General features: G+C 45.6%; 1 protein-coding gene across 3 annotated transcripts in view; it reads right to left on the bottom strand.

The window, feature by feature from the left end:
- Positions 1 to 23,822, bottom strand: part of rab3gap2 (RAB3 GTPase activating protein subunit 2 (non-catalytic)) — a 33,037-nt gene that overhangs the window by 5,074 nt on the left and 4,141 nt on the right. The window contains exons 3-30 of one of the 3 annotated variants that reach the window (XM_083791838.1): positions 23,198 to 23,318; positions 22,541 to 22,622; positions 22,151 to 22,198; positions 21,979 to 22,054; positions 21,068 to 21,169; positions 20,503 to 20,602; positions 18,579 to 18,677; positions 17,119 to 17,267; positions 15,925 to 16,004; positions 15,062 to 15,151; positions 14,697 to 14,836; positions 13,806 to 14,001; positions 12,608 to 12,751; positions 12,426 to 12,508; positions 9,553 to 9,617; positions 9,349 to 9,439; positions 8,751 to 8,872; positions 8,286 to 8,499; positions 7,875 to 7,972; positions 5,453 to 5,561; positions 4,534 to 4,694; positions 3,865 to 4,045; positions 3,240 to 3,410; positions 2,764 to 2,870; positions 1,955 to 2,021; positions 1,417 to 1,487; positions 1,272 to 1,307; positions 256 to 384 (exon numbers count right to left, since the gene is read on the bottom strand). In XM_083791838.1, the coding sequence (XP_083647964.1) occupies positions 256 to 384; positions 1,272 to 1,307; positions 1,417 to 1,487; positions 1,955 to 2,021; positions 2,764 to 2,870; positions 3,240 to 3,410; positions 3,865 to 4,045; positions 4,534 to 4,694; positions 5,453 to 5,561; positions 7,875 to 7,972; positions 8,286 to 8,499; positions 8,751 to 8,872; positions 9,349 to 9,439; positions 9,553 to 9,617; positions 12,426 to 12,508; positions 12,608 to 12,751; positions 13,806 to 14,001; positions 14,697 to 14,836; positions 15,062 to 15,151; positions 15,925 to 16,004; positions 17,119 to 17,267; positions 18,579 to 18,677; positions 20,503 to 20,602; positions 21,068 to 21,169; positions 21,979 to 22,054; positions 22,151 to 22,198; positions 22,541 to 22,622; positions 23,198 to 23,318 (3,132 nt within the window). The remainder of the gene's footprint in view (positions 1 to 255; positions 385 to 1,271; positions 1,308 to 1,416; positions 1,488 to 1,954; positions 2,022 to 2,763; positions 2,871 to 3,239; positions 3,411 to 3,864; positions 4,046 to 4,533; positions 4,695 to 5,452; positions 5,562 to 7,874; positions 7,973 to 8,285; positions 8,500 to 8,750; positions 8,873 to 9,348; positions 9,440 to 9,552; positions 9,618 to 12,425; positions 12,509 to 12,607; positions 12,752 to 13,805; positions 14,002 to 14,696; positions 14,837 to 15,061; positions 15,152 to 15,924; positions 16,005 to 17,118; positions 17,268 to 18,578; positions 18,678 to 20,502; positions 20,603 to 21,067; positions 21,170 to 21,978; positions 22,055 to 22,150; positions 22,199 to 22,540; positions 22,623 to 23,197; positions 23,319 to 23,822) is intronic. The other 2 variants (XM_083791840.1, XM_083791839.1) reach the window with 2 other exon arrangements.

Genomic DNA, 23,822 nt, shown 5'->3' with positions numbered 1-23,822 from the left:
GGGCTAGTAAGTACGTAAAATATGGAGATACGAGGTTTCTGCCCGACAGCAACGATTTAATCATTTGGGAGTCAAACCCATCAGCTGTAGCTTTTGATTGTTAGGCTTATTCAGAATAAAAATAACTGCTGCATGTTCAGCGTGGCTAGTGCTGGAGCCAACAGGGTTCATTCAGGGCTCATGCTGTGGTCTATTTACTGGTGCTGTTGTTGGCTGCTCATTCGCCATGCTTCCCTCCGTTGTATGTTTACTTACATAGTGATTTATAAAAGACAAAGGGCAGTGATTGTAAACCAATACTCCAGTCACCTCCATGAGGATCTGCAGCAGCTGGGCACAGGAACCCAGGAAGGACGTCAAGGCTTTGTCTCCCATTCCCACGTCCTGCACACAGATGGAACAGCAAGGCACTCAAAACCTCATGACTTCTACGTATGTTCATCCTTAGGTAAGTTGTGTGTTTTCAGTTTTTACACTAGATGGCCATCTTATTCTTCTCTACAACCTATGATCCACTGTTCGAGTCTCGTTGAAACCAGAAACCAGGAAATCACATGCGGTTGCAAAAATACAGCTCCCGTCCAGTCCCTCGTTAGGACTCTTTCAGCGCCACCTGGTGGTCACCAGTTTTGGCTTTCGTTGCCAATTAGCCCATTATAAAAAAAGAAAGAAAGTGTAATTCTATTATGCATGTAATGTGCATGTCATCACCTGTACACCAGATTAGAGGAACTTTCAAAATATGGATTTACCGGGATATATTCTTTTCCCAAAAAACTTGTCTTATCGTCCATGGCAATCAGTAAATAATTGGATTCAACTCGTCTTAACGTCTCTGGCACTTAAACTGTTTTCATAGAACGCCTCAATCTCCCTTCCTGTACTGTTCCACTTCTGCGGCGACCACCATTCCATTTTCAACAGACAATAACACAGGAACGCATGGACTGGAAAATGACCATGCCTTGTGGCACATTTTATCAGAACAGGTAGCACCAACACCAAAATAGTGGAGACATGGGGCCCTATATTGCACCACCCCTGACCCCTTATCCCCATTTTTTACTATTTTGAAAAACATTTAAGAATTGTTCAACAAGCCGATCTACATCGACACCTTGTAGATGACTTAACATCTAGTGAAGTCATCTGATCAAGGTGGTATGCAGAATGTCAATGAACAAGGTTGAATATGTCTTCGTTACATCTTGTATACGGGTATACAAGAGCACAATTATTTTGTTCTGAAAAATGACAAAAACAACCCTTACCCTTCGACATAAACGATCTTTGGGCGCCTTCCCCACCTAAAAAAAGAAATATTTCAGATGAGGACAAGAGATTCTAGTCCCCCATGCACGTACAGTACAGGAGTATATGTATGAGAATATGCATTGATGGGTCTTTACTCTTTACCTTTTCCATGAGGAAGGCTGCCGCTGAGAATCGTTTGACAATGAAGGTGCTCCACATCATTGAAGATATACCTGAGTATCACATTGTAGACAAATATTCCGTCACTTCCATATGGGATTAATTATACTTTATAGGCACAAACTGAAGCCGTCAATCGTTTCGCTGGTCACAAACAATTAGCTGATTACAGTATATTTGTAAAAACAAGACTCTCAGATTCACCACTCAGATTCAATCAAATATTGCAGTCCACTGCATTGCAATGAATCATATTAACCCATTCTGTATGGGAACCCCTTTTGGTGTTTTAACTAAGCATTATGTTATATTTTAGCTATTGAAAAATAGCAGATCTACAAGCTCATAGCGCACCACTCGGTGGCGCGCTAATCTTTGAATATAATATTCTTTCAGAAGACTTTTTATTTATTTCGATGTCAGGCCTAAATGGGTGCTCTGAATAGATGGTCACATCCAGTAACAGAATAGTTGCAGCACTCATAATGGTATCTGAACACGTAGCTAACAACTTACTCACCTAGTTGGATGTGTGGACTTGAGACCAGCTTCAGGTGGTCGACAGCCCAACACAGATATCGACCCTCCTGGGAAGAGAAAGTAAGAGAGAGAGAAATTAGGAACAAATTAACAACCGAGAGCGATGGTTTGATCACCACAAGAGTTAAATCTGTCGTCAGGCACCGATTTGATAAATGCCTGCGAAATCAGTGGTTCTCAAAACGTCTTGTGAAGATTTGCGTATCTTATTTTTGAGAAGACTTTTCTGAAAAAACATATGTCACTATATATACTATAGCTAAAATCTAAAACAATAGATTCCCCGGTTTTAATAGGTTAATCAAGACGGATAACTCCTACAGTATGTGTACCAGAGTCCTTGTCCCCGTCATAAGGTCATAATGTGTGCATGTATAAAACGGTGTGCGCCGTTAGCGCTCGGGCGGCGCAGTGGTGAAGTCCCTGCCCAGCACCACGGAGGTTGTGGGTTCAGAACCGCTGTGGTGCAGTCTATGAGAACACAGCTGGCTTGTGTTTGGGGGAGGGAAGCCGGGCGGGGAGGATGATGGTCATTGCATGTACTCCTACGGGCTGGGGGCGGCACCTTGTCAGCAGGGAGCGTTGGACTGGAGGAGTAGGAAGGCTCCTCACTAGCAGGTGAGTCAGTAGTGACGACACAGAAATGTGTGTGGGAGGAATTCATTGGAATAACGACTACATTGGGGAGAAAAAGGGGGTAAAAAAAAGAATTGGCTACTCTAAATTTTGATTAAAACCCATGTGCTCTGTCTGGGTAACATTTGTCTTTATGTGCGTCTCTCTGTGTACCTCGGGGTCTTTGTTCCACTGAACCACGTATTCCCAGCAGCAGTGGGCGTACAGGAGGTCAGCAGAGAGGGAGTCTGGGAATCGTTGGCACACGGTCACCAGCAACTCTGGAAGAGAACCGCGGACGGTGTGAATTGACTTTGACTCGATTCCAAACTAGAGTGGCATTTAAATCTGGTGTATAGAGTACTGTAGTTAGAAGCGGCATATACCGCCACTGTGAACCCTGTAATTGTGGTGTCATTTCATTTCATATAAAAGTAATGAGAAGCCATTTAGTCTGAGAGGCTAAATCTCATCAAATGGTGGTCCGTGGCTCAAATGCCAAATAAAAAAATGGGCCTTGATATGAAAAGGGCTGAAAACCACTGGTTTAAGTGATTAAAAACACAACAGCATGTGTGATGTTCTGTATGTACAGTATGTGGATGATTGATCTAATGTCAGTGATGATGATAATCACTGAAAGCACAGACCTGCTGTCCTGTCTAACTCGGCGTCAGGCTGAGTGTGGTCTTCTTTGGCCTCCTCTCCTCCTGAGCTGTGGTCCGCCTGCTTCTCTGCTCTCCTCTGGAGGATGCCCGCCAGCCGCGCCGGGGCCAAGTCCTGCCTGAACACCCACTTTGACACGCTGTCCGCTATGCCGCCTGCACCACACACACAGACACGGACACACACGGACAGTGTTGCATTGGTGATAACATCTTTGGGGGGGGACGCTATGTTAATAATGACGTCAAGCACACGTCGCTTAACACCTACATGACAGGAGTTAGCAGGTCAAACAATGGGCTTATTTATTCTGGCTTATTCCTATATTCCTTCCTTAGTTCCCACAATGGTGTGACACTCGGCAGCCTTTGTAAACCTTGCTGGTGTGAACTTAAAGATGGAGTGCCGTGATTTTTGTATTTTTTTCCAGTTTTTCATGTGTTTATGAGGTGACTACATCATTAGACCACTTGGTGTGGTTGTGATGTGCAATGATGTCTTCTCTTTGTATTTAGGGTTTCTTCCTGGAGGCTGAAACCTTGACAGTCAAACGTGCCTTTCCAAGCTCACAAAACAATGCATGGACAGCAGTACAAAGTGGTGTGTTACCCCGTCCTCCTTCCAGCAGGGTTTTCACAGAGTACTGAGGCTGGGCACTGCCCGATGCTGCCCCGTGTGGAGGAGGAGGCACCCACAGGAGGGTCTGCAGAGCCAGCATGTCCTCCAGCTGGCGGACACACACAGCCCACTGTTCCAGTTCCAGAGACACAGCTTCCCACTCTGCCTGCAGCTGCACGTACGCACGCACGCACACGCACACGCACACACACACACACGTACGTATTACCATAATTATTGAGATAAACTCACAACGTGCCACGCTGTGACACGTGATAGCCCCAACCCCAATCTTTTCCTCATTTGTTTTTAACCACAAAACAATCAACCATTCTAAAATGAGGGTTTCCGATATGAGACTATAATCTACTACACTTTAGTCAGTTTATATCAATCCCAGGTGCGTTATTCTTTTCCAAACCCCAGCTAACCGTGACCATTTGGCCCTCAAAAGGTATAGTAAAAAGTTATAGCACATGAACATGTGCACCCACACACACACACACGATGACACAGAACACAACAAGCCAGTCTGTGTGTGTGTGTGTACAATAAAATAGTGTAAAAAAATGTTCATTGGTTTGTATGTTCTCTGAGTTACTAACGGACACATTTAACAAAAGGTAATTATTTACTGTGTGTGTGTGTATGTGTCCCTACCTTGCTGTCTCCCAGGCTGGTGATGTTAGTTTTAGCAGCGCGGTGAGCCACCAGTGCAGCTAGCAAGGCGGCGGCCGGGCTGTGGGATTGAACACAGGCACCGCGCACCTGCTGCCACCAGGGGGAGAGAGACTGGGGGTCCCATGAAGCCTCTACCGCACCTGTGTGGACAGCAGAAGAATGGCAGGAAGAGGCAGCTTTAGATTCAGCACAGTCTCAAACGTAATGACTTTGTTTTCTTGTTGTATTTTTGTCCTCCGACAACTAGCCACTTCAGAAATATATATATGAAATACACAGTGAAAAACGCCAGCACCATTATTTTATTGAGGGGCACTAGTCCCCATGTCCAGCTTTGAGAGTTTGTGTAAACACAAACATTGTTTTGCTACTGTGTCCTATGCCTAGTTTTGAAGGTTTGGGCAACACAACATTGTGTAAACACAAACCTTGATGACAAAAGTGAGGACGCAAATTGTGATTGGCCAGAATGAGATGATGACGTATGATGATAAGAGCGCCCCTCACTTCACACGGGTGTGATTTATTGTATATATATATATATATATATATATACAAACATATTGGTGCTCCAGCTACTAAGATGAATGAATAAACATACAGTGTATCTATGATGGTTAAAATGGAGGTTGAAGTTACATTGGGTTTGTATGGGAAGGGGGCGGGGCAGCTAACATGAATATCAAATATCTAAATACTGAATCAAGCAACTTAAAAACTGTCCGGGGTGTTCACAAAAGCCCGAGTAGATAACCCATATTAATCCAAAACACATTTGCTCCAACAGTTATCACCTGTGATTGTAAGAAGCAGGAATACCCAAGAAAGCGACACTCGGCTGGATCAATGAGGGGAGACAGAAATAATAAGTATGGCAAGACATCTCCACCGTACTCACCTTTCATGTTGCTGAGGGCAGTGAGCAGAGCGTGCAGGTTCCGAGCGGTCATCTCTGGCTTCTTCAGAACATCTTTCTCCCTGTGCAGCCACACGCTCAGCAACAGAGACTTCACACAAGGAGAGGAGACAACAGACAAGGAGGAGGCCTCTTATTGTCCTGGACTGAACAACCCATTCATTCATTCACCCATTTTGTCACCCCTTTCCGATTGGTCCCCGGCCGACCAACCAGCGGGTTCTCTCCGGGCTAAACATAAGGAAAATACCATAAAAAGAATGACCAGTCACTATACTGCAGTAGAGATGTTCCTTGTTCCAAATTTAAAATAAGAATTGAATCAAAGTCAAGTCAAAGTCGTACGATTTGTCACACACGTTACCGCAGTGAACCTTTGTTCTCCGCATTTGACCCATCTCTTGGAGCGGTGAGCCGCAGCCAAGGTCAAGGAGCGGTGAGCTGCAGCCATTCCGCGCTCTGGAATCATTTGATTAGTAGATTTGACCCCCCAATCCAACCCATTGATGCTTAGAGGGAGGCATTGGGTCCCATTTTTACAGTCTTTGGTATGACCCGGCCGGGGATCGAACCCCCGACCTCCCAGTCTCAGGGCAGACACTCTAAACACAAGGCCACTGTCTGCATAAAATATCAATACTGTATATTCTTCAATCTCCCTACTAGACACATTAACACGGTCACTCCTCTCAACTCATCACTTCTCTCCTCCGTCCATTCATGCATCTAGGGGTCTGTGCGGTGGTTCCAGGGGGTCCCCCAGTACATTTAGTGATCCAAATGGACCCTTATTATTATGGTTCTATAATTCCAATTGTGCACTCTCAAACGTTATTGGGGTCCATCCATCGCCAAATGCATACTAAACATGTTTTTTGTATTTGACTAATCAAGACAATTATTAGTCTGAAATGTAAATAGCACATATAGTAAGACATAAAAGCTAAAAGGATAACACAAAAAAGAGACTTGTTTCCATTGTGGTCCGATGCATTCAATTCATCAACATAGCATACAAAAATTAACACAATATTACATGTCATCAACAAATACAAACTAGAAAAAGTGCCCTTCCGGGCACAGGTCTCCACCAGGTTATCCACAGATCCGTGCAGTTAGAGGTAAAAACACTTTTCGGCCAGTTATAGCACCACCTTGAGGCTGAGTTGAAATTGTTCATGTGGCATTTCGTCCTCGGCCTAGTGGGAATGTGGGTGCACAATTTGACGGAAATCACGCGATGTGTTCATGATTTGCAGCATTTTGTTTGAAACTGAGCACTCCTGTGAACTTTGGAAGCCAATCTTAACCAATCAGGATGGAGTCTGATAAATCTGAAAGACCCGTTTCGTTGAATGGCTCTAGAGAGACTGTGTACCAATTTGCGTGATGTTTGGACAAAATCTGTAGGTGTACTGTGCAAAAACTCGTTTTGCACAAAGCGGCCTCCTGGTGGCGCTATAACAGGCCGTTCTGGAAAGTTTGGGGCAGAGGTTCATGGTTGGCATCCAGGGAGTGTGTGTGCAAAATTTGGCATCGACCGGGTTAACGGTGGCCGAGATTAGCTGGTCACGGACACACGGACGGACGGACGGACGGACGGACGGACGGACGGACACACAAACGGACGGACGGAGTGCAAAACATACTCTCCCCACATGCCTTCGGCCTGGTGGAGACAATAATATATGTACAAAATAAATGGGAAAATGACCTACAGTACATATGTTTTTTCAGGCCAATTTAATGGATGGCGTCGTCGGGATTTCGGAACCGGGTCCATTTCAGACCCGGTTCCGACATTGCGGATCCGGAGCCGGTTCCATCGTTTTTTTATTAACGGTTCCCCAAACGGTTCTCATCAGTCGTCATTTAGCTCCGCTGTGTCTGTGCATGTAAGGCAAGCAGAGCCTGGGGTGACGTCACCCCACCTACATGAGTGAGTGGGGTCGGGAGGATACGCCCACCGTTCTGTGCATTCAGCGAGCGGTCACCGCCACGGAGCGAGTGGGACAGTATGTCGAAGAGATCTCCAAAGTGTGGTTAACAGAGAGGGAAATGACTCTGAGGCTGAGCACGCAAAGTGCAATAAATGCGATGCTATAGTTCCCTGCAAAAGTTGTTGTACCAACTTGTACCAGTTGCACCACTTCCACATTGAGGAAACATCTCAAAATCAATATGCCTACACGAGTCCACAACTCACGAGAATAATCTAGGCACATCGCGTTTGAGAGCCATGCGGAAAGCCGTGCCCGCTCTCCTCGCAGGGCATTCCACATTCAGGTGGCAGAGCAGTAGAATAAGAACGTTGTCATGTTCTAAACTTGGGTGGTACAAGGTCATGGTACCAGGTGCATGAAATTAACAAGTTGGAGATTAACCAATCTCCCTTTTGTCTTACCAGCAGCTGCTGTGGACTGACCCCTGCCTGCTGTAGTGTGTCACACACGCTGTGGATTGGGCTCTCTCCACACAGACATCCCCATAAAAGGAAGCTCCCTGCACAGACAGGACACACACAAGTACACATTCTCAGCCGCCTACAGTATACGCTCGACAGTATGGGTGTGACACGGAGGATGAAAGGCGTTGTTCGGTGGCTCTTGTAAAGTCACAAGAGCCATAAAAATGTTTACATTTTCTCGAATTAGTTGGTTTTGTGTATGAAAAAAAAAACATCATGGAGGTTGTACAATGTACATATGCAAGATATTGATAAATTAGCTGAAAGTGCTAATATTATTAGTTTACTGTGTGCGTGCCTGTGTGTGTGTGTGTGTGTGTGTGTGTGTGTTTGCGTGCGTTCGTTTACCTAGCTGGTTCCAGTCTGTGTCAGAGCCGCGGACCACGTTCACCTCCCCAGTCTCGGCGCACTCCAGCTGAGAGAGGAAGGTGCGGGCGGGCAGCAGAATGTCAGGGGAGTCCTGGGCGAAGGAGACACTGGGCCGTGTGGTGAGCTGGGCATAGCGCTCCAGGGTGGGAGCCAAGCGAGACAACTCCACCTCCAGGCCCTCCAGGGACTCCACCTAGCGTGGAACCAAGACAATGACGATGTTGACCAGTAAATGCAAATCTAAATAGACAGTGAAGCAACTTTCCAACTGGTTCAGCATGTGAAAGTTTATGTATGTACACTGCAAAAGTGTAGAAATGTAACCTAACCATCCATGTGTTACAAATCCACAAGATTCGATACACCACCAAGATGTGTGTGTGTGTGTGTGTGTGTGTGTGTGTGTGTGTGTGTGTGTGTGTGTGTGTGTGTGTGTGTCCTCACAGCTTCAGGGCATGGTTCTGTGTCTGTGGCAGATTGCAGCTGTTGGATGTCTGAATAAAGCTGAAGCAGTTTGAGTTGAGAGGAGCAGAGTTGAAGCAACGCTTCATCCACTGCTTCAGGATCTACAATGGACATACAGTACAGACAAACATTAGCAATCATATGCTAATTCAGACCAGAGATGTACAGATATCCTGTCGTTAACATGATTGCGAGCTCTTCATTTGATTTGATTAACACCTACGTAGCCTTGGGGAGGCAGAGAGTATTGCAACCATTTTGTTTTTACATTTCTTGAGGCTAAGAAAATCCTCTCTGATAAAATGGATTGAAATACATCCATGATTCACCTCACCTTTCAGTACCTGTCACTGCAAAAATCTAAATAAAGTAGGTGGCTTGATGTACAAGTACTGTACATCCCCTGGACATGACACTAGCATTAGCAGGAACTTACCCCCAAAACAACCCTTGATGCTGAGTGCAAAGCAGGGAGGCATTGGGACCTATTTTTATATGACTGGGGACTTAACCGCTGACCTTCCAATTTCAGAGCTGGTTGAAAAATCTGAATGTAGGGAGAGCTCTTATACTTCACCTCGCTCCTTGAAACTGTTGTGTAAGGCGCGTGTGACATTGGTCAGGCAGGAGATGGGAGCATTCTTATTGGACAGCAGAGACTCCAATGCCTGAAGATAAACAAAATTAAACAAAACATATTGAAAAGCATGTTCATATCATTGTCACATCGTGTGTGTGTGTGTGTGTGTGTGTGTGTGTGTGTGTGTGTCTGTCTCATCACCTGCTTCTTAATGGCAGGATGTTTGATTTCTAGCAGCACACTCTTGGCTTCACTCTCCAAAATGTCTGAAGAGAATTAGAGCAAAGACAGTCAGATCAGTATGACACTTCTAATCATCGATACAAAAACCTAGATACCTCATTCGCCACTGCAGTTCATTGGAGCGACCTGTACAAAGGCAAGGCGGAATTACGGAGTGTGTCTTTTCCGGGACTTAAATTCAATTAAAAAGGAGCTTTATTGGCATGAGGAGTGCCTCTGGGAAAGAGGGAGTCCCGCGAAAGCGTGCTTCACAATTCCAGAAGCTTGCCTTCCCTTTTTTACAGACGCTCTAGAGACGGAGGAGGCGTCTACCTTTCTTTGTCTATAGCCAAATTCCAATACCCAGAATCTCTGCCACACTCGATCACTCACACTCGCTCGCTCACTCACACACACTCACTCGCTCACTCACACTCGCTCACTCCAGCATGCCAGTATTACGGGGAAATTGGTGACAGATAGATAGATAGATAGATAGATCTTTATTTGTCATTGCAACATGTACAACGAAATTAAAAGTGCCAACCAATCAGTGCATCATATCACAAAACAACATACTGTACAAGCTAAAACAAAAACACACATGACTTCTTGTTATTGCACAACCCCAGCAGCACTAATGCACAAACATGTAATTTCAGCTGTTATCGCACAACAAACCCTTATTGTACTTAAGATAGCAGAGAAACTAAAAAGTGTTGCAGCAACAGATCATTTTTTAGCAGCATTGAGTGCAACTACCGCTGTGGGATAGAAGCTGTTACTGAATCTGTTGGTCTTGGACTTGATCACTCTGTACCGTCTGCCTGATGGCAACAGTTCAAACAGTGAGTGAGCGGGGTGGGAAGTGTCTTTTATAATGTTCAGAGTTTTTTTATGACAGCGGTCTCTGTGTAGTTCTTCCAGTGTGGGGAGAGCCAACGATCTTCTGTGCCGTATTTATGACCCCCTGGAGCTTTTTCCTCTGCGCCACTGTACAGCTGGTGTACCACACACATATGCAGTACGTTAGTATGCTCTCTATGGAGCACCGATAGAAGGACACCAGCAGTCTCTGTGTGATGTTGTTCCCCCTGAGCACCCTCAGGAAGTAGAGTCTCTGCTGGGCCTTCTTCAGCAGCTCAGAGGTGTTCGTGCTCCAGGTCAAGCCCTCCTCCATGTGGACTCCCAGAAAGTGGCAGGAGGACACCCTCTCCACACAGTCCCCATTAATGAACAGGGGTGGAATTACTGTTTTCTTCCTCCTGTAGTCTATGACCAGCTCCTGGGTCTTGGATGTGTTCAAGAGCAGGTTGTTCTGAGTCTGCACCAGTCCATCAGCTGCACCACCTCATCCCTGTAGGCTGACTCATCTCCCTTGGAGATGAGCCCTACTACTGTGGTGTCATCCGCGAACTTCACCATGGTGTTGCTGCGGTGGGCGGGGGTGCATTGGTGTGTGTAGAGGGTGTAGAGCAGCGGACTCAGCACACAGCCCTGTGGGGAGCCGGTACTGAGGGACGTAGACATGTGCTGTCCCACTCTCACCCTCTGACTGCGACCAGACAGGAAGCTTTTAATCCACATGCAGGTGTTGTGTGGAAAACCCAGTTCCCCCAGTACATCCACCAGTCTGTGGGGGAGGATGGTGTTAAAAGCAGAGCTAAAGTCCACAAAGAGCATCCGCGCGTAGCTCCCCTGCTGCTCCAGGTGGGACAGTGCAGCATGGAGGGCTGTGGCCACGGCGTCCTCTGTGGATCTATTGGCCCTGTAAGCGAACTGGTGGGGGTCAAAGCCACGGGGCAGGAGTGATGTGATGTGACCCCGGACCAGCTTCTCAAAGCACTTCATCACCACTGGTGTGAGTGCGACTGGTCGGTAGTCATTTAGACTGGAGATGTTGCGCTTCTTGGGCAGGGGGACTATGGTGGAGGATTTCAGACAGAGTGGGACAGTGGACTGGGCGAGGGACTGGTTGAAGATCCTGGTGAAGACCGCGCAGTCCTTCAGTACGCGTCCAGTGACGCCGTCAGGACCCGCAGTCTTCCTCGGGTTGATGGCCCGCAGCGTGCGCCTCACCTCGTGCTCCTCCACTGTGAAGGTGAAGCTGCTGTGGACCGTGGGGTGTGACGTTGCTGCCTCCGGTGGCTCTGCCTCGAAGCGGGCAAAAAAGGGGTTTAGCTCCTCTGTCAACGAGACGTCACCCTCGACAGCTCCGACAGTAGTCCTGTAGTTGGTAAGCTGCTGGACTCCCTGCCACACCTGCCTGCTGTTGTTGCTGTCCAGATGGTCCTCGATCTTCCTCCTGTAGTCAGCCTTGGCCTCTCTGATGACTCTCCTCAGGTCCGTTCGGGCTGTGCTGTAGTTAGCCCTACCCTCAGACCTGAAGGCGGTGTTCCTCTCCTTCAGCAGCCGCTGGACCTCCCGGGTCATCCAGGGCTTCTGGTTGGGGTAGACCCGGATGCGTTTGTCCACTGTGACATTGTCTGTGCAATTTTTAATATAGCCCTGAACACTGTCTGTGAACACATTCAGGTCCTGGTGTTCAAAAACATCCCAGTTGGTCCTGCTGAAATATGTGACCATCTTGTGGAGTTCACATAATGTACATGGAGGTCATGGTGGCCTAAATACCGCTAGGTTGAACTCTGCTAATAAAGAAACCGCAATGATTTACGCTCGGACACTGACGTTATGTCTACACGATTGTCACACATTTCAGCAGGGTACCAATTTCACTGCAACACCGCCACTGGACTGATCGAGTGTGAGTGACCGAAATTTGGGATATTGGAAATGGGCTCATGTTTCCAATACCTCCATCTAGTCTGATCCCTGACTCCATGTCTTACCAGGCTCCACCTCTCTGCTCCTCAGTAAGGTGGCCAGTCTCTTCAGCAGGTGCATGTCTTTGGCTCGCTCACTCTTCTTGTCACTAGGTCAGAAAAAAAAACATTAGGTTTGCCTATTCTGTGCATAAACGGGATAGATCTTTACCAAAGAACGTGGTTAAACAAGCAGGAGGAGGGTCAACCTGAGGGCCAGGTGGAAGGGCACGGTGATGGTCCTCAGACCTCCGGTGGTGGGGTCCAGCAGACACACCTGCTGGGTGTGGAGCTGCCAGCCCTGACTGGTCACACTGTTCACGCCCATCAGACGGTAGCCGGCGTACAGCAGTCTGGAAGAACATTAGAGATATGCTTTGCTGTTGCTATTTTTGTGTAGCCTTGCGTAGCGATACTAATATCACTGCGTGGATATTGGTTTACGTCCGTCCCACCCTGTTGTGATTTTACATACTGGGCCCTGGTTGGTTATTGCCTGGTTCCAGACGAATCTGGTTGGCTTGTCACCACTTCGGGGCCGTGAAGTCCTAGCCTGGTTAATAAACCAGACTAATATCGCACGGACCGCGGGATATTAGTCTGGGGAGGCTCAGCTTGGATTTCATTTCCAGGGAAACATTTTCTCTTTGACGCAATTGGTCAGAGCTACTGTCAGTCAAAGGTCTCAAGCATTGAAAGTCACTGTACCAAAGCCCACCCATATTGCATACCGTGTCCCGATTGGCCGTCCACATTCTCTGGTGTAGGAAATGGGCGTACAATTGAGCCTCTCCAGGACCGAAATCCGCCGGCAGGCAATTTATTTTTGCCAACGGCTGATTCGGTCTGGTTTATTAACCAGGCTAGTGAAGTCCTCCCACAGTTGAGAGGGGCCCAGACTTAATCTGCCTGGGGCAATATAATATATGCATTGCAAAGGCAGATGAAGGCTGGCTATGCAAGGCTAATTTTTGCGTGCGTCATTATTCTCAAAGCGTGAAGTTGTGTTTTGTTTGAACCAGAGCCTAGGGGCGATACGACCTCCAAAGTCTCAATATGCATGGTTCTCAAACTGAAATGTAATGTAATGATGGAAGTTGATGATTTTCTATGAAAAATAGAATAAATAATAAGTTAAAGATTTTCTGTCCCCCCATTTTAGGCGGGAACCCATTTTGGTGTTAGCATTACGTTATGCTTTAGCTATTGAAAAATAGCAGATCTACAAGCTCATAGCGCGCCACCGAGTGGCGCGCTACGAGCTTGTAGGTCTGCTATTTTTTTTTAAATCGAAGAACGACTGACATAGAAACACGACTTTTTCAGAAAACTGTCAGGATTCAGAAGACATTTTTAGAATCTGATCTCAGGTCAGAATGGGTTAACCATTGCCAGTGCATACAGTACCTGCAGTGTTTGCCCACGGTGAAGGCGCCCACGCGGGGACCCTGCTGCGTGCCCCACACCTCCAGGATGCCCCTGCGGGGGGCGTAGATGACCAGGAACTGGGCATGGCGTCGGGGGAGGGGTGTCGAGGGGGAAGACTCCCGCTCGCCTCGCCTTTCAGACACCTGCACCCAGCCCAGCTGGGCATCGCGGTAACCTAGAGGTAGACAAATTATGTTTAAGACCTCCTCGATGGACACGCCTCTAATATTGTTTGCTGTCGGGCAGAAACCTTTTATCTCCATGTTTCAAAATTGTATGTTTGTTTTTATACTAAACGCCCTACTTCATCATACTACAACGTCACACAAAAGCATCAGAAGTAGCACTGCTACTTTTGCAATTTTTGAATTAGAAAATTAATAGTTTTGGACATGAGGTTTCCACCCGACAGATGATATATTAATAGAAATGTAATTTCCTTGAACCCTATAACTGGAAACATTCGGAAAATACTCAAAGAGGGTTCCCTTACTCTCCAGGAACTGTAAGACCCGTTACACTGTGAAAGTTAATAATAAGAAATGTAACAAATGACTTGTAACAATTACGATATGTACTGTGATGCCCTACGTGACCCACCCGTTTACTGAAGTAATTTCCTGACTATTTAGGGCTTAAACTGTGCATGACTGTAAATGATTATGTTCTCAATTAATCTGCAATTAATTATACAAATAATAATAATAATAAATTATTAAAATAATAGAAAAATTATAGTTTAAAGTTGTTTTTGCAACTTTTAATATCATAATTCTAGAACAATAAAGCATTCTCATTTTGGTGAAGTTGTAAGTAGTGCATTTTGACTGATACAGTTTCTCTACTGGATAGGATATTATTTCTCCTCACCCTTCCACATGCGGATGGCGATGCCTCTGGCCACGTCCAGCAGTGTGACTCGTCCAAAGTCGTCCGTCACTCCGGCCAGCGTGTTGCAGGGGGACAGACAGATGGACTCCCCGTGGCGACGGGAGTCCGGGAGACCAAACCTGCCCCAAGAGAATCGTTAAATGGAGACTGTGTGTCGCCAAGAAACTACAACATTGTCCCGATTGCAGAGCGCCCTGCTTTTCAGAGTGGGTTTTGACATGGAGGTCTACTGTACGCTAGTTGCAAAAGGTGACTGTTTGGCCTGATCATCACATATCTTCATTGAAGAACAACATGTAATGTATGTTGTTCTTACGTGTAAGAGAGAAAGGGTCGTTGGTTACCTGACTCCCAGGGGTGTAGCCGCTTCCACTTTGGGCTTCTGTTTCTGAGCTGGTTCCTCTTCACTCTTGTTCTTCCAACCTAACCACCCACTGAGAGAGACAGAGAGAGATTTATTTGGGGGCTTTTTATGCCTTTATTGATACTGTAGGATCGGGATCCGAACATGCGACACGCTGTCAGGCTGCAACGCCTGGGCTGCAATGCACCCGAGCCTTTAATGAATCTAACTTTAAATAATCTGAGAGAAGAGGGAGGGGGAAACCGAGTGAGACAGCAAGATAAAAAAAAAGATAAGCCGAGAAATGAAAATACACGACGGCAGAGTGGTAATAAAATGAAAAGTGAGATATAAAAGGAGACAGTGGAGAGAGGTGTGGATGGAGGAGACGCTGCCAGGGGACAACAGGCTATAATTCAGTATTGATTTAACCGTTTTGTTGGCTGGTGCAGTAGCAGCATTAATGCACAGTACATTTGTTTTTTTGTAAGCTGATGACTTTCACTCCACCACATTTGAAACAGAAATATTGACTCCACTGTATTTCTCGGAAAGGAGTCTTTTGGGACCCAGCCTTAAAGAAATATATTATGAATTATCCACTATTTAAAATATAGTGAAAATAGCCAAACTACAAGCTCACAAAGCCTCACAATGCATACACGTTGTGAGATTGTAGATCAATTTCTGAAACTTAACTACTTTGATTGCTGAAAATGTATTTCGTAATTTTGAATGAATACTTGTGTATTTACTTTAGTACAGTATATACTAACTAGGTGCTGTGGACTCACAGGACAGAGCATGCACGTGCGCCACACAAACACACACACGCGCACACACACACACACACAAAATACAGACCTGGCAGCACTAAACAGGGCTGATGTGAGTTTGCTGGCCACAGCAAGGGCAACATGGGACAGCAGAGGTTGGGAACTTCCCTGGGGAGAGAAAGAGATAATACACACAACGCTGGATTTAGTATAATATCTATCATGATGTATCATCATCATCATCATCTGGAGGCTTCAGACACTCCTCCTGCAGGAGACTTGGCTGAAGTTGGCTCAGATCTAAACACATTTTGATTTAGATTTTGGAACCTGCTGCGACCGCATGCCCTTGTCATCCCCGACAGGGTTCGAACCCACACCTTTTCGCATTAAAGGCGTATGCCCTAACCGCTACACTGGTTAATATACTAATATACTGTAATACTAATATTATATTAAGTACAAACCCCCAGGTAAAGAGTGCATGATGCCTTTTAAATAAAACATGTGCCTTTTAGATAAAACATTTTGGCATTACCTTCATCAACTTCGGAATAAATGTTACTTTATTATTCCAGTAAAGGGGGAAAAGCCATAGCAATGACCTAGAAACCAGCACCAGCTGAGCCAGTCAGCGGACTATAGCCACAAATTATCCACAACACAACTGCTTTGCTAGCTGTTTTTTGATGCACCTATGCCTGTCAGCTCAACCACCTGAACCCTATATATTTAATTACTAAATAGAAACACTTGTGTGCAGTGAGGGGCACCCACTGTATTTATATCGGCCATATGACGTCTTACGTCATAATTTAGTGCCCCAAACAAACATTAAAGTCCATACTTGGCTGGCAAATGATTTACGTCATAAATGCTCTAAACAGACAAGAAATAATCCCATAGACATGCATTGGAGGGGCCAGCTCCCCTCAACAATTAAGAACATTCATATTACACATAATATGCGTAATATGAATGTTCTTAATACATATTATGTATTCGCAACGGTGACGAGACTGTGACATCAAAGTGGAGGGTTGGTTATCTGAAAATAATGCACACCCTCCAGCGAAGAAATATGGAGTATTCTCTGTGGCCATAGTATCATACCTAATTAACATACAAGCATGTACAACTAGCACATAAAGAGATCAACACTTTTACATTATCTTAGCCTATCCCTTCTCTGGCACACTGTGACCCATGTACCATGCAAGATAACATAATGAACACCGGGGAAACAATGCCCCATCCACACACACACCCACACAGTGGCTACCTCAATGGCGTAATAAAAGCCTGTGTATGGTCCTCCTCCCACAGTGATGTACTGACTCATGGCCGGGGGGCTGCCCTTGACCGAGGCGTGGAACCCCCCCAGGATCGAGGCATTCTTCATCTGGTCAAATACACACAGTGTCATGATGCCTAGTAGAGAGAGGGGGGGGGGGGGGGGGGCAGGTTGGTGGAGAAATGAGAAGAAGGAAAGAGTGAAGGAGGAATGAGACAAAAAGAGGGAGACAGAGTTGATGTAAATTAAGGTAGAGAAATAGAGGGAAGGTTTACAGGGAGGCAAGGGAGAAACCACAAGTTAGACATGTGAGTGACGCCTAGTTGATTTGTTCTGACCACTGCTCAATATCTACCACATCCACCCATTATTTTGTCTTCTGTTCGTCAACATGCCAGCTTCCTTATAATACATTTGATCTATCAATCTCTCCCGCTATAGTTTAACCACATACAGTACAGTAAGCCCTCATTGTCTCCACCAGGCCGAAGGCATGTGGGGAGAGTATGTTTTGCACTCCGTCCGTCCGTTTGTGTGTCCGTCCGTCCGTCCGTCCGTCCGTCCGTCCGTCCGTGTGTCCGTGACAGGCTAATCTCGGCCACCGTTAACCCGGTCGATGCCAAATTTTGCACACACACTCCCTGGATGCCAACGATGAACCTCTGCCCCAAACTTTCCAGAACGGCCTGTTATAGCGCCACCAAGAGGCCGCTTTGTGCAAAAACTTCACCGTTAACCCGGTCGATGCCAAATTTTGCACACACACTCCCTGGATGCCAACGATGAACCTCTGCCCCAAACTTTCCAGAACGGCCTGTTATAGCGCCACCAAGAGGCCGCTTTGTGCAAAACAAGTTTTTGCACAGTACACCTACAGATTTTGTCCAAACATCACGCAAATTGGTACACAGTCTCTCTAGAGCCATTCAACGAAACGGGTCTTTCAGATTTATCACACTCCATCCTGATTGGTTAAGATTGGCTTCCAAAGTTCACAGGAGTGCTCAGTTTCAAACAAAATGCTGCAAATCATGAACACATCGCGTGATTTCCGTGAAATTGTGCACCCACATTCCCACTAGGCCGAGGACCAAATGCCACATGAACAATTTCAACTCAGCCTCAAGGTGGCGCTATAACTGGCCGAAAAGTGTTTTTACCTCTAACTGCACGGATCTGTGGATAACCTGGTGGAGACCTGTGCCCGGAAGGGCACTTTTTCTAGTTTATACTCTAGTCTGGATATTGGAAAATAGCTGCTCTACGAAGCTCACATCGTGTCCCGAAATGCAATGCAACAGGTTGTGAGCTAGCGTACCTATAACGGAAGATAATTGAAAAATCCTGAACATTTTTGAAGAAATGTTGCACATAATGACATGCCCAAAACAGGGACGCTAGGGTTAATTTGGTTTGAAGTCAAATGAAAAGTCCAGTGTCCCTCTCACCCACGCTGCTGTGGTCTACAATGGTGTCCATTTCTTGCAGACCCCACTTCTTATAGGCCAGGGGAGGGGGTTGGATCACATCGCTGCCCGCCGCGGCCGCTGGGTGGAGAAGAGAGAACGGCAGGTGGATGAGGTGGAGATGGGAGAGGTGGAAGAGAGGGAAGGATGGAGGTGGAAATGATAGTGTTGATCAATACAGATGGATAGATATCTTTATTGTCATTCAACAGATACATAAAATGCATAAGAGAACAACATTTCGCGTCACTGGCTTCCAGACTACGCAAATACGACTTCCGGAATACAAAGTCAGAGAGACAATATTTATCCGTTTTCACATGTAGGTCATAAATAAATGATATCGCACCAAGGAATAATTGTTAGCCAACAGCCATGAATGACATGAAGTCATGTGTGCAAGCAGCGGCACGATCAATTAACTGCCTTGACTGACTTGTAACAGCATGCGCCGTGTTCGTCCACATATACAGTATGAACACACAATACTGAATGAGGAGAGAAATCAGCCATTTCCACTATTAATATTTTTTAAGTATAACGTTATTAAACATATGCAAGTTATTGTCTCCACCAGGCCGAAGGCATGTGGGGAGAGTATGTTTTGCACTCCGTCCGTCCGTGTGTCCGTCCGTGTGTCCGTCCGTCCGTCCGTGTGTCCGTGAGCAGCTAATCTCGGCCACCGTTAACCCGGTCGATGCCAAATTTTGCACACACACTCCCTGGATGCCAACGATGAACCTCTGCCCCAAACTTTCCAGAACGGCCTGTTATAGCGCCACCAGGAGGCCGCTTTGTGCAAAGAAAGTTTACTGTGTACTGTGCAAAAAAAGTTTTTGCACAGTACACCTACAGATTTTGTCCAAACATCACGCAAATTGGTACACAGTCTCTCTAGAGCCATTCAACGAAACCGCTCTTTCACATTTCTCAGACTCCATCCTGATTGGTTAAGATTGGCTTCCAAAGTTCACAGGAGTGCTCAGTTTCAAACAAAATGCTGCAAATCATGAACACATTGCGTGATTTCCGTGAAATTGTGCACCCACATTCCCACTAGGCCGAGGACAAAATGCCACATGAACAATCTCAAAACAGACTCAAGGTGGCGCTATAACTGGCCGAAAAGTGCTTTTACCTCTAACTGCACGGATCTGTGGATAACTTTGTATGCCAACTCCCTAGAGGAAAAACCTTTGCCTGGAATTTCTCACATCTGCTCTTTATAGCGCCACCAGGAGGCCGACATATGTAAAACACATTTTCTATTATTACTCCTTCAGATTTTATCCAAATTTCACGCAAATCGGTATACACTATCTCCATAGTCATGTGATCAACACGGAGCGGCACCATTTCCCATCTTCCATCCTGATTGGCTAAGATTGGCTTCCAAAGCTCACACGATTCGTCCATTTCGAAAAAAGGCCACAAATCACAAACACAGTGTGCAATTTCCGTTAAATTATACACGCACATTTTCACTAGGCCGAGGACGACATGCCACAATTTTTTCCTCAAAATCAGCCTCACGGTGGCGCTATAACAGGCCAATTCCTGTTTTTAGCTATAACTGCATCGATCTGTATACAACTTATGTATGCACACATGGAAAAACATTGTACCTGCATCCCTCCAACACGAACCTCCGGCCCAAATCTTCCTCAACAGCCTGTTATAGCGCCACCATGAGGCCACAACCTGACCTGCCCTGGTGGAGACCTGTGCCGATTGGCACTTTGTCTAGTTTGTCATATATGTCTGCCCTGTGCAACGGTAGTCAATGGTACGGTACATTGTATTCACAATGTTCCAATGGTCAACGAAAGAAACAATTAATCTCCATTATTTGAGCGACAATTCATCGTCAAGTAAAATGACAAAATGGTGACAGGCCTAGTCGTACCTCTGGCCACCTGGTTCCTGCAGGCCCGTAGCGACTGGAAGAGGCTAAAGCCATCGATGGTGACCAGAGCAGCAGGGTAGAGGATACTCAGCTCCTCATGCTGAAAGAGAACCAAATGAACACACTAATAATGAAACCAGCGCATGTAGTGCACCTCTTCACCCATCAAGACCTGACGAAGCCGGTTCTACAAATAGTCTTCAAAACCCCAACAGTTTTCAGAAAAACGTATGTTTCTATATCAGTGGTGCTCAAACTTTTTCATGTCAAGGACACCCAAAATTATGCATTTGGCCGTCGACCCCATCTCAAAATATTTTGTTCCAGGGACCCACAGAAGCAAATTATTTAATAAAAAATGTAAGAAATATACATATTCAAAGTGACGTGCTATGAGTTTGTAGTTCTGCTATTTTTGAATAGCCCCAAGTATAATGGTTAAAGTGGTTAAAATACAGCTAAAATCTAAAATGGCGATTTCCCGGTTTTAACGGGTTAATGAATTTCTGTGTGTACATATGTGTCTGTCTGTCTGTCTGTCTGTCCCCACGTCTGTACGTTTTACCTGCTCAGTGACTCCAGGATGCCGGGGGATTTCGTACGTGCGACACTTGAGCCGCAACACAGGGTCTTCATTCAACAGCTGGGCCAATAGTAGAACCCCGTTCTGACGAGATGCAACAAACCTTATGTTTCAGTCAACCAAATCAATCAAAATGTATTGCATCGTCGCTGTCCGGCAGAAACTGTTTCAGCCCGACAGCAGATAATATATGCAAAAAAGAGTCCGTGAGATCTCATCGTAAACAAGGAAGTGAACGGCTGCGCGCATGCACAAAACATGTCCTGGAGCTCTGAACAAGGTGTTGCCCAGCAAAAGGGAGCTGTCAAAAAATTTATTACAGCGATCCCATTTCATATCATTAAAAAGGACCTAAAGACATGTACGTATACCCCCGGTTTGATTAGAGAAGACATGTATACACGTTTTTAGCATCATGTTTCATGTGCCTGTTTAAAATGCCATGGATATTATGCACTCACAATTCAGACCATTTTAAATATATTTTACTGAAATTTGGTAATCATTTTGATGGAAACTCATCCAGTGCCACAGGTGGATACCAGTTTTGGCCCTCGTTGCCACCGAAGTCCATTATAAATAAAAGAAAGAATTTGTAATAAAATTGTGCATGTAATGTGAATATCATCACCTGAACACCAGATTAGAGGAATTTTCTAAATCTGGATAAAGTAAAAAAACAAAAAGAAAACAATGTTTTTGTTGTTGAAAAAAGGCGTTCAAAGGCGCCCATGGCAACGAGGGCGTCACGGGATAGGCGTCCATAGGCATCATGTGGCACTGAATGAGGTCAGATGCATTACATGCTCATATTTAACTATATAAATATATATATATATACTATTAAATATATACAGAACAGAGGGAAACATTTGATTGTACTGTACACTGACCTCTGTATAGAAGCGCACATAGCCAGAAGAGAAACCCACAACAATGCATGTCCAGTCTGGCCGCCCTGTTGAACTCCTACACACACACACACACACACAGGGCTGTCAACATCTGATGTCATAAGGATACAAAAAACAACTGTAGGTAAATGACAAATATACAGTAGCTTACCTCTTCTGGCTCGCCAGGGGTATACAGATGACACTGCTCACACACTCTCTGATGAGAGAACGAACACACACACACACACACACACACACACACACACACACACACACAAGAAAATAAATGACTGGTGTTAATAAGTTCAGATCTCAATCGGTTGTCTCAAGGACACAAAGCCTCAGCCACTCTCTCTGTCGTTCTCATGATTCTTTTACTGAACCATTCCACCCTGCTGGTAACCCGGAGAAGATCTGTTTAATCCGTCTTTGTTCATTTTCATCCTCTTGCCCCTCATGGTTTCATGTTCATCCTCTTGCCCCCATCAATCCCCTTCTCATGGTTTCATTTTCATCCTCTTGCGATTAGACGCTTATGTAATAATTGTGACAGGCCTACCCCTCCTCGGTGGGGAGCGTTCCACTCCAGGACACAGCCAGGGTCATCTGCTCTCTGCCGTTGTCATCTGTGCGCCACTTGGCTGTAAGCAAAAAATAACCCATCAAGACTGGGAAAGCCAATTCATTCATGAGTTTCAAAATGTAGCCCTGCACCTGCCATGTTGGGGACCAACAGGTGTTGGAAAACAAATGAATTAGTTCTACGCCAATCAGACCGTTTAGACAAATCAAAACACCTGTGTTGGTCCCGAACACGGCAGGTATAGGAATATATTTGAAATTCGTGAATACGTTGTTATACCTTTAAAACCCGGAAAGCATCTGTCTCATTTTAGTGTGTAGCAACAGGATTCTTTTCTGAACATTTTGGTCAGGATTTAAAAGCAGCCTCGGGGTCTAAATGGGGTAAACAGTACGTGCATGACACATTTATTTGTGTTGTTTTAAAAGCTTGTGTGCACATATGTAGTACAGTACTATGAATGCATTTAGTGTGGGTAAATTTGCAGCTTCATCACACAACCATTTACACTTTAAATTTACACTTACACATTTACACACTTTCTTTTCGGCGAGTGACGCAGCCATACGATACGACAAAGTCTAAATTTCACACGAGCGTGCGGTGCGAGTGCACGTGTGTTTGTCACCATACCCGAGAGGAAGACGGCCCTGTGTTCCCGCGCCACCACCAGCATGTCGGAACAGGGCGACAGGGACACCACGCAGTCCTGCATCCAGGGGGCGCTGCCCTGCCCTGCGCCGTCCTCCTCCACCTAGAGAGAGAGCAGAGGTTGACGTTGACCAATAGGACGGTGGGTCACAACATGGGGTCTGCGGGAACCTCAGGGGTCCCTGTGACAGTGTTGCTTTCCTCGAATAACACTATGATGAAAAATGTTGGTCGACTACGACTACCTTTTTTTCAGTGAACTAAATACAAACTAAGCCAGCAGCACTAAAGGACAAGTCATTTTATGCTTGGTTGCACTAACTATAATGATGATATATAATTATATATAGTGTTTCACACACACACACACACACACGTTATTGTATACAAAAGACGGCTATGACTAAAACTAAATCCAGATTTGCCATAAAAATCTGCACTGGTCCATGAAGGGGCGGGTTTCAGTGGGTACTACCCAGCTAAATGATTGATACTTGAGAACCAAATGGACCTGGATCTGACTAACGCAGAGCGTACTCAGCACTTTGCAATGCACCAAAACATGGTTGAGGAGGCCATTTCAGAGTTCCTCGGCTGCAAAGCGTGC

This window comes from Protomyctophum parallelum, assembly GCF_964188405.1.
Source record: "Protomyctophum parallelum genome assembly, chromosome: 20".
NCBI classification, from domain to species: domain Eukaryota; kingdom Metazoa; phylum Chordata; class Actinopteri; order Myctophiformes; family Myctophidae; genus Protomyctophum; species Protomyctophum parallelum.
This window is presented reverse-complemented; position numbering and strand designations above follow the sequence as displayed.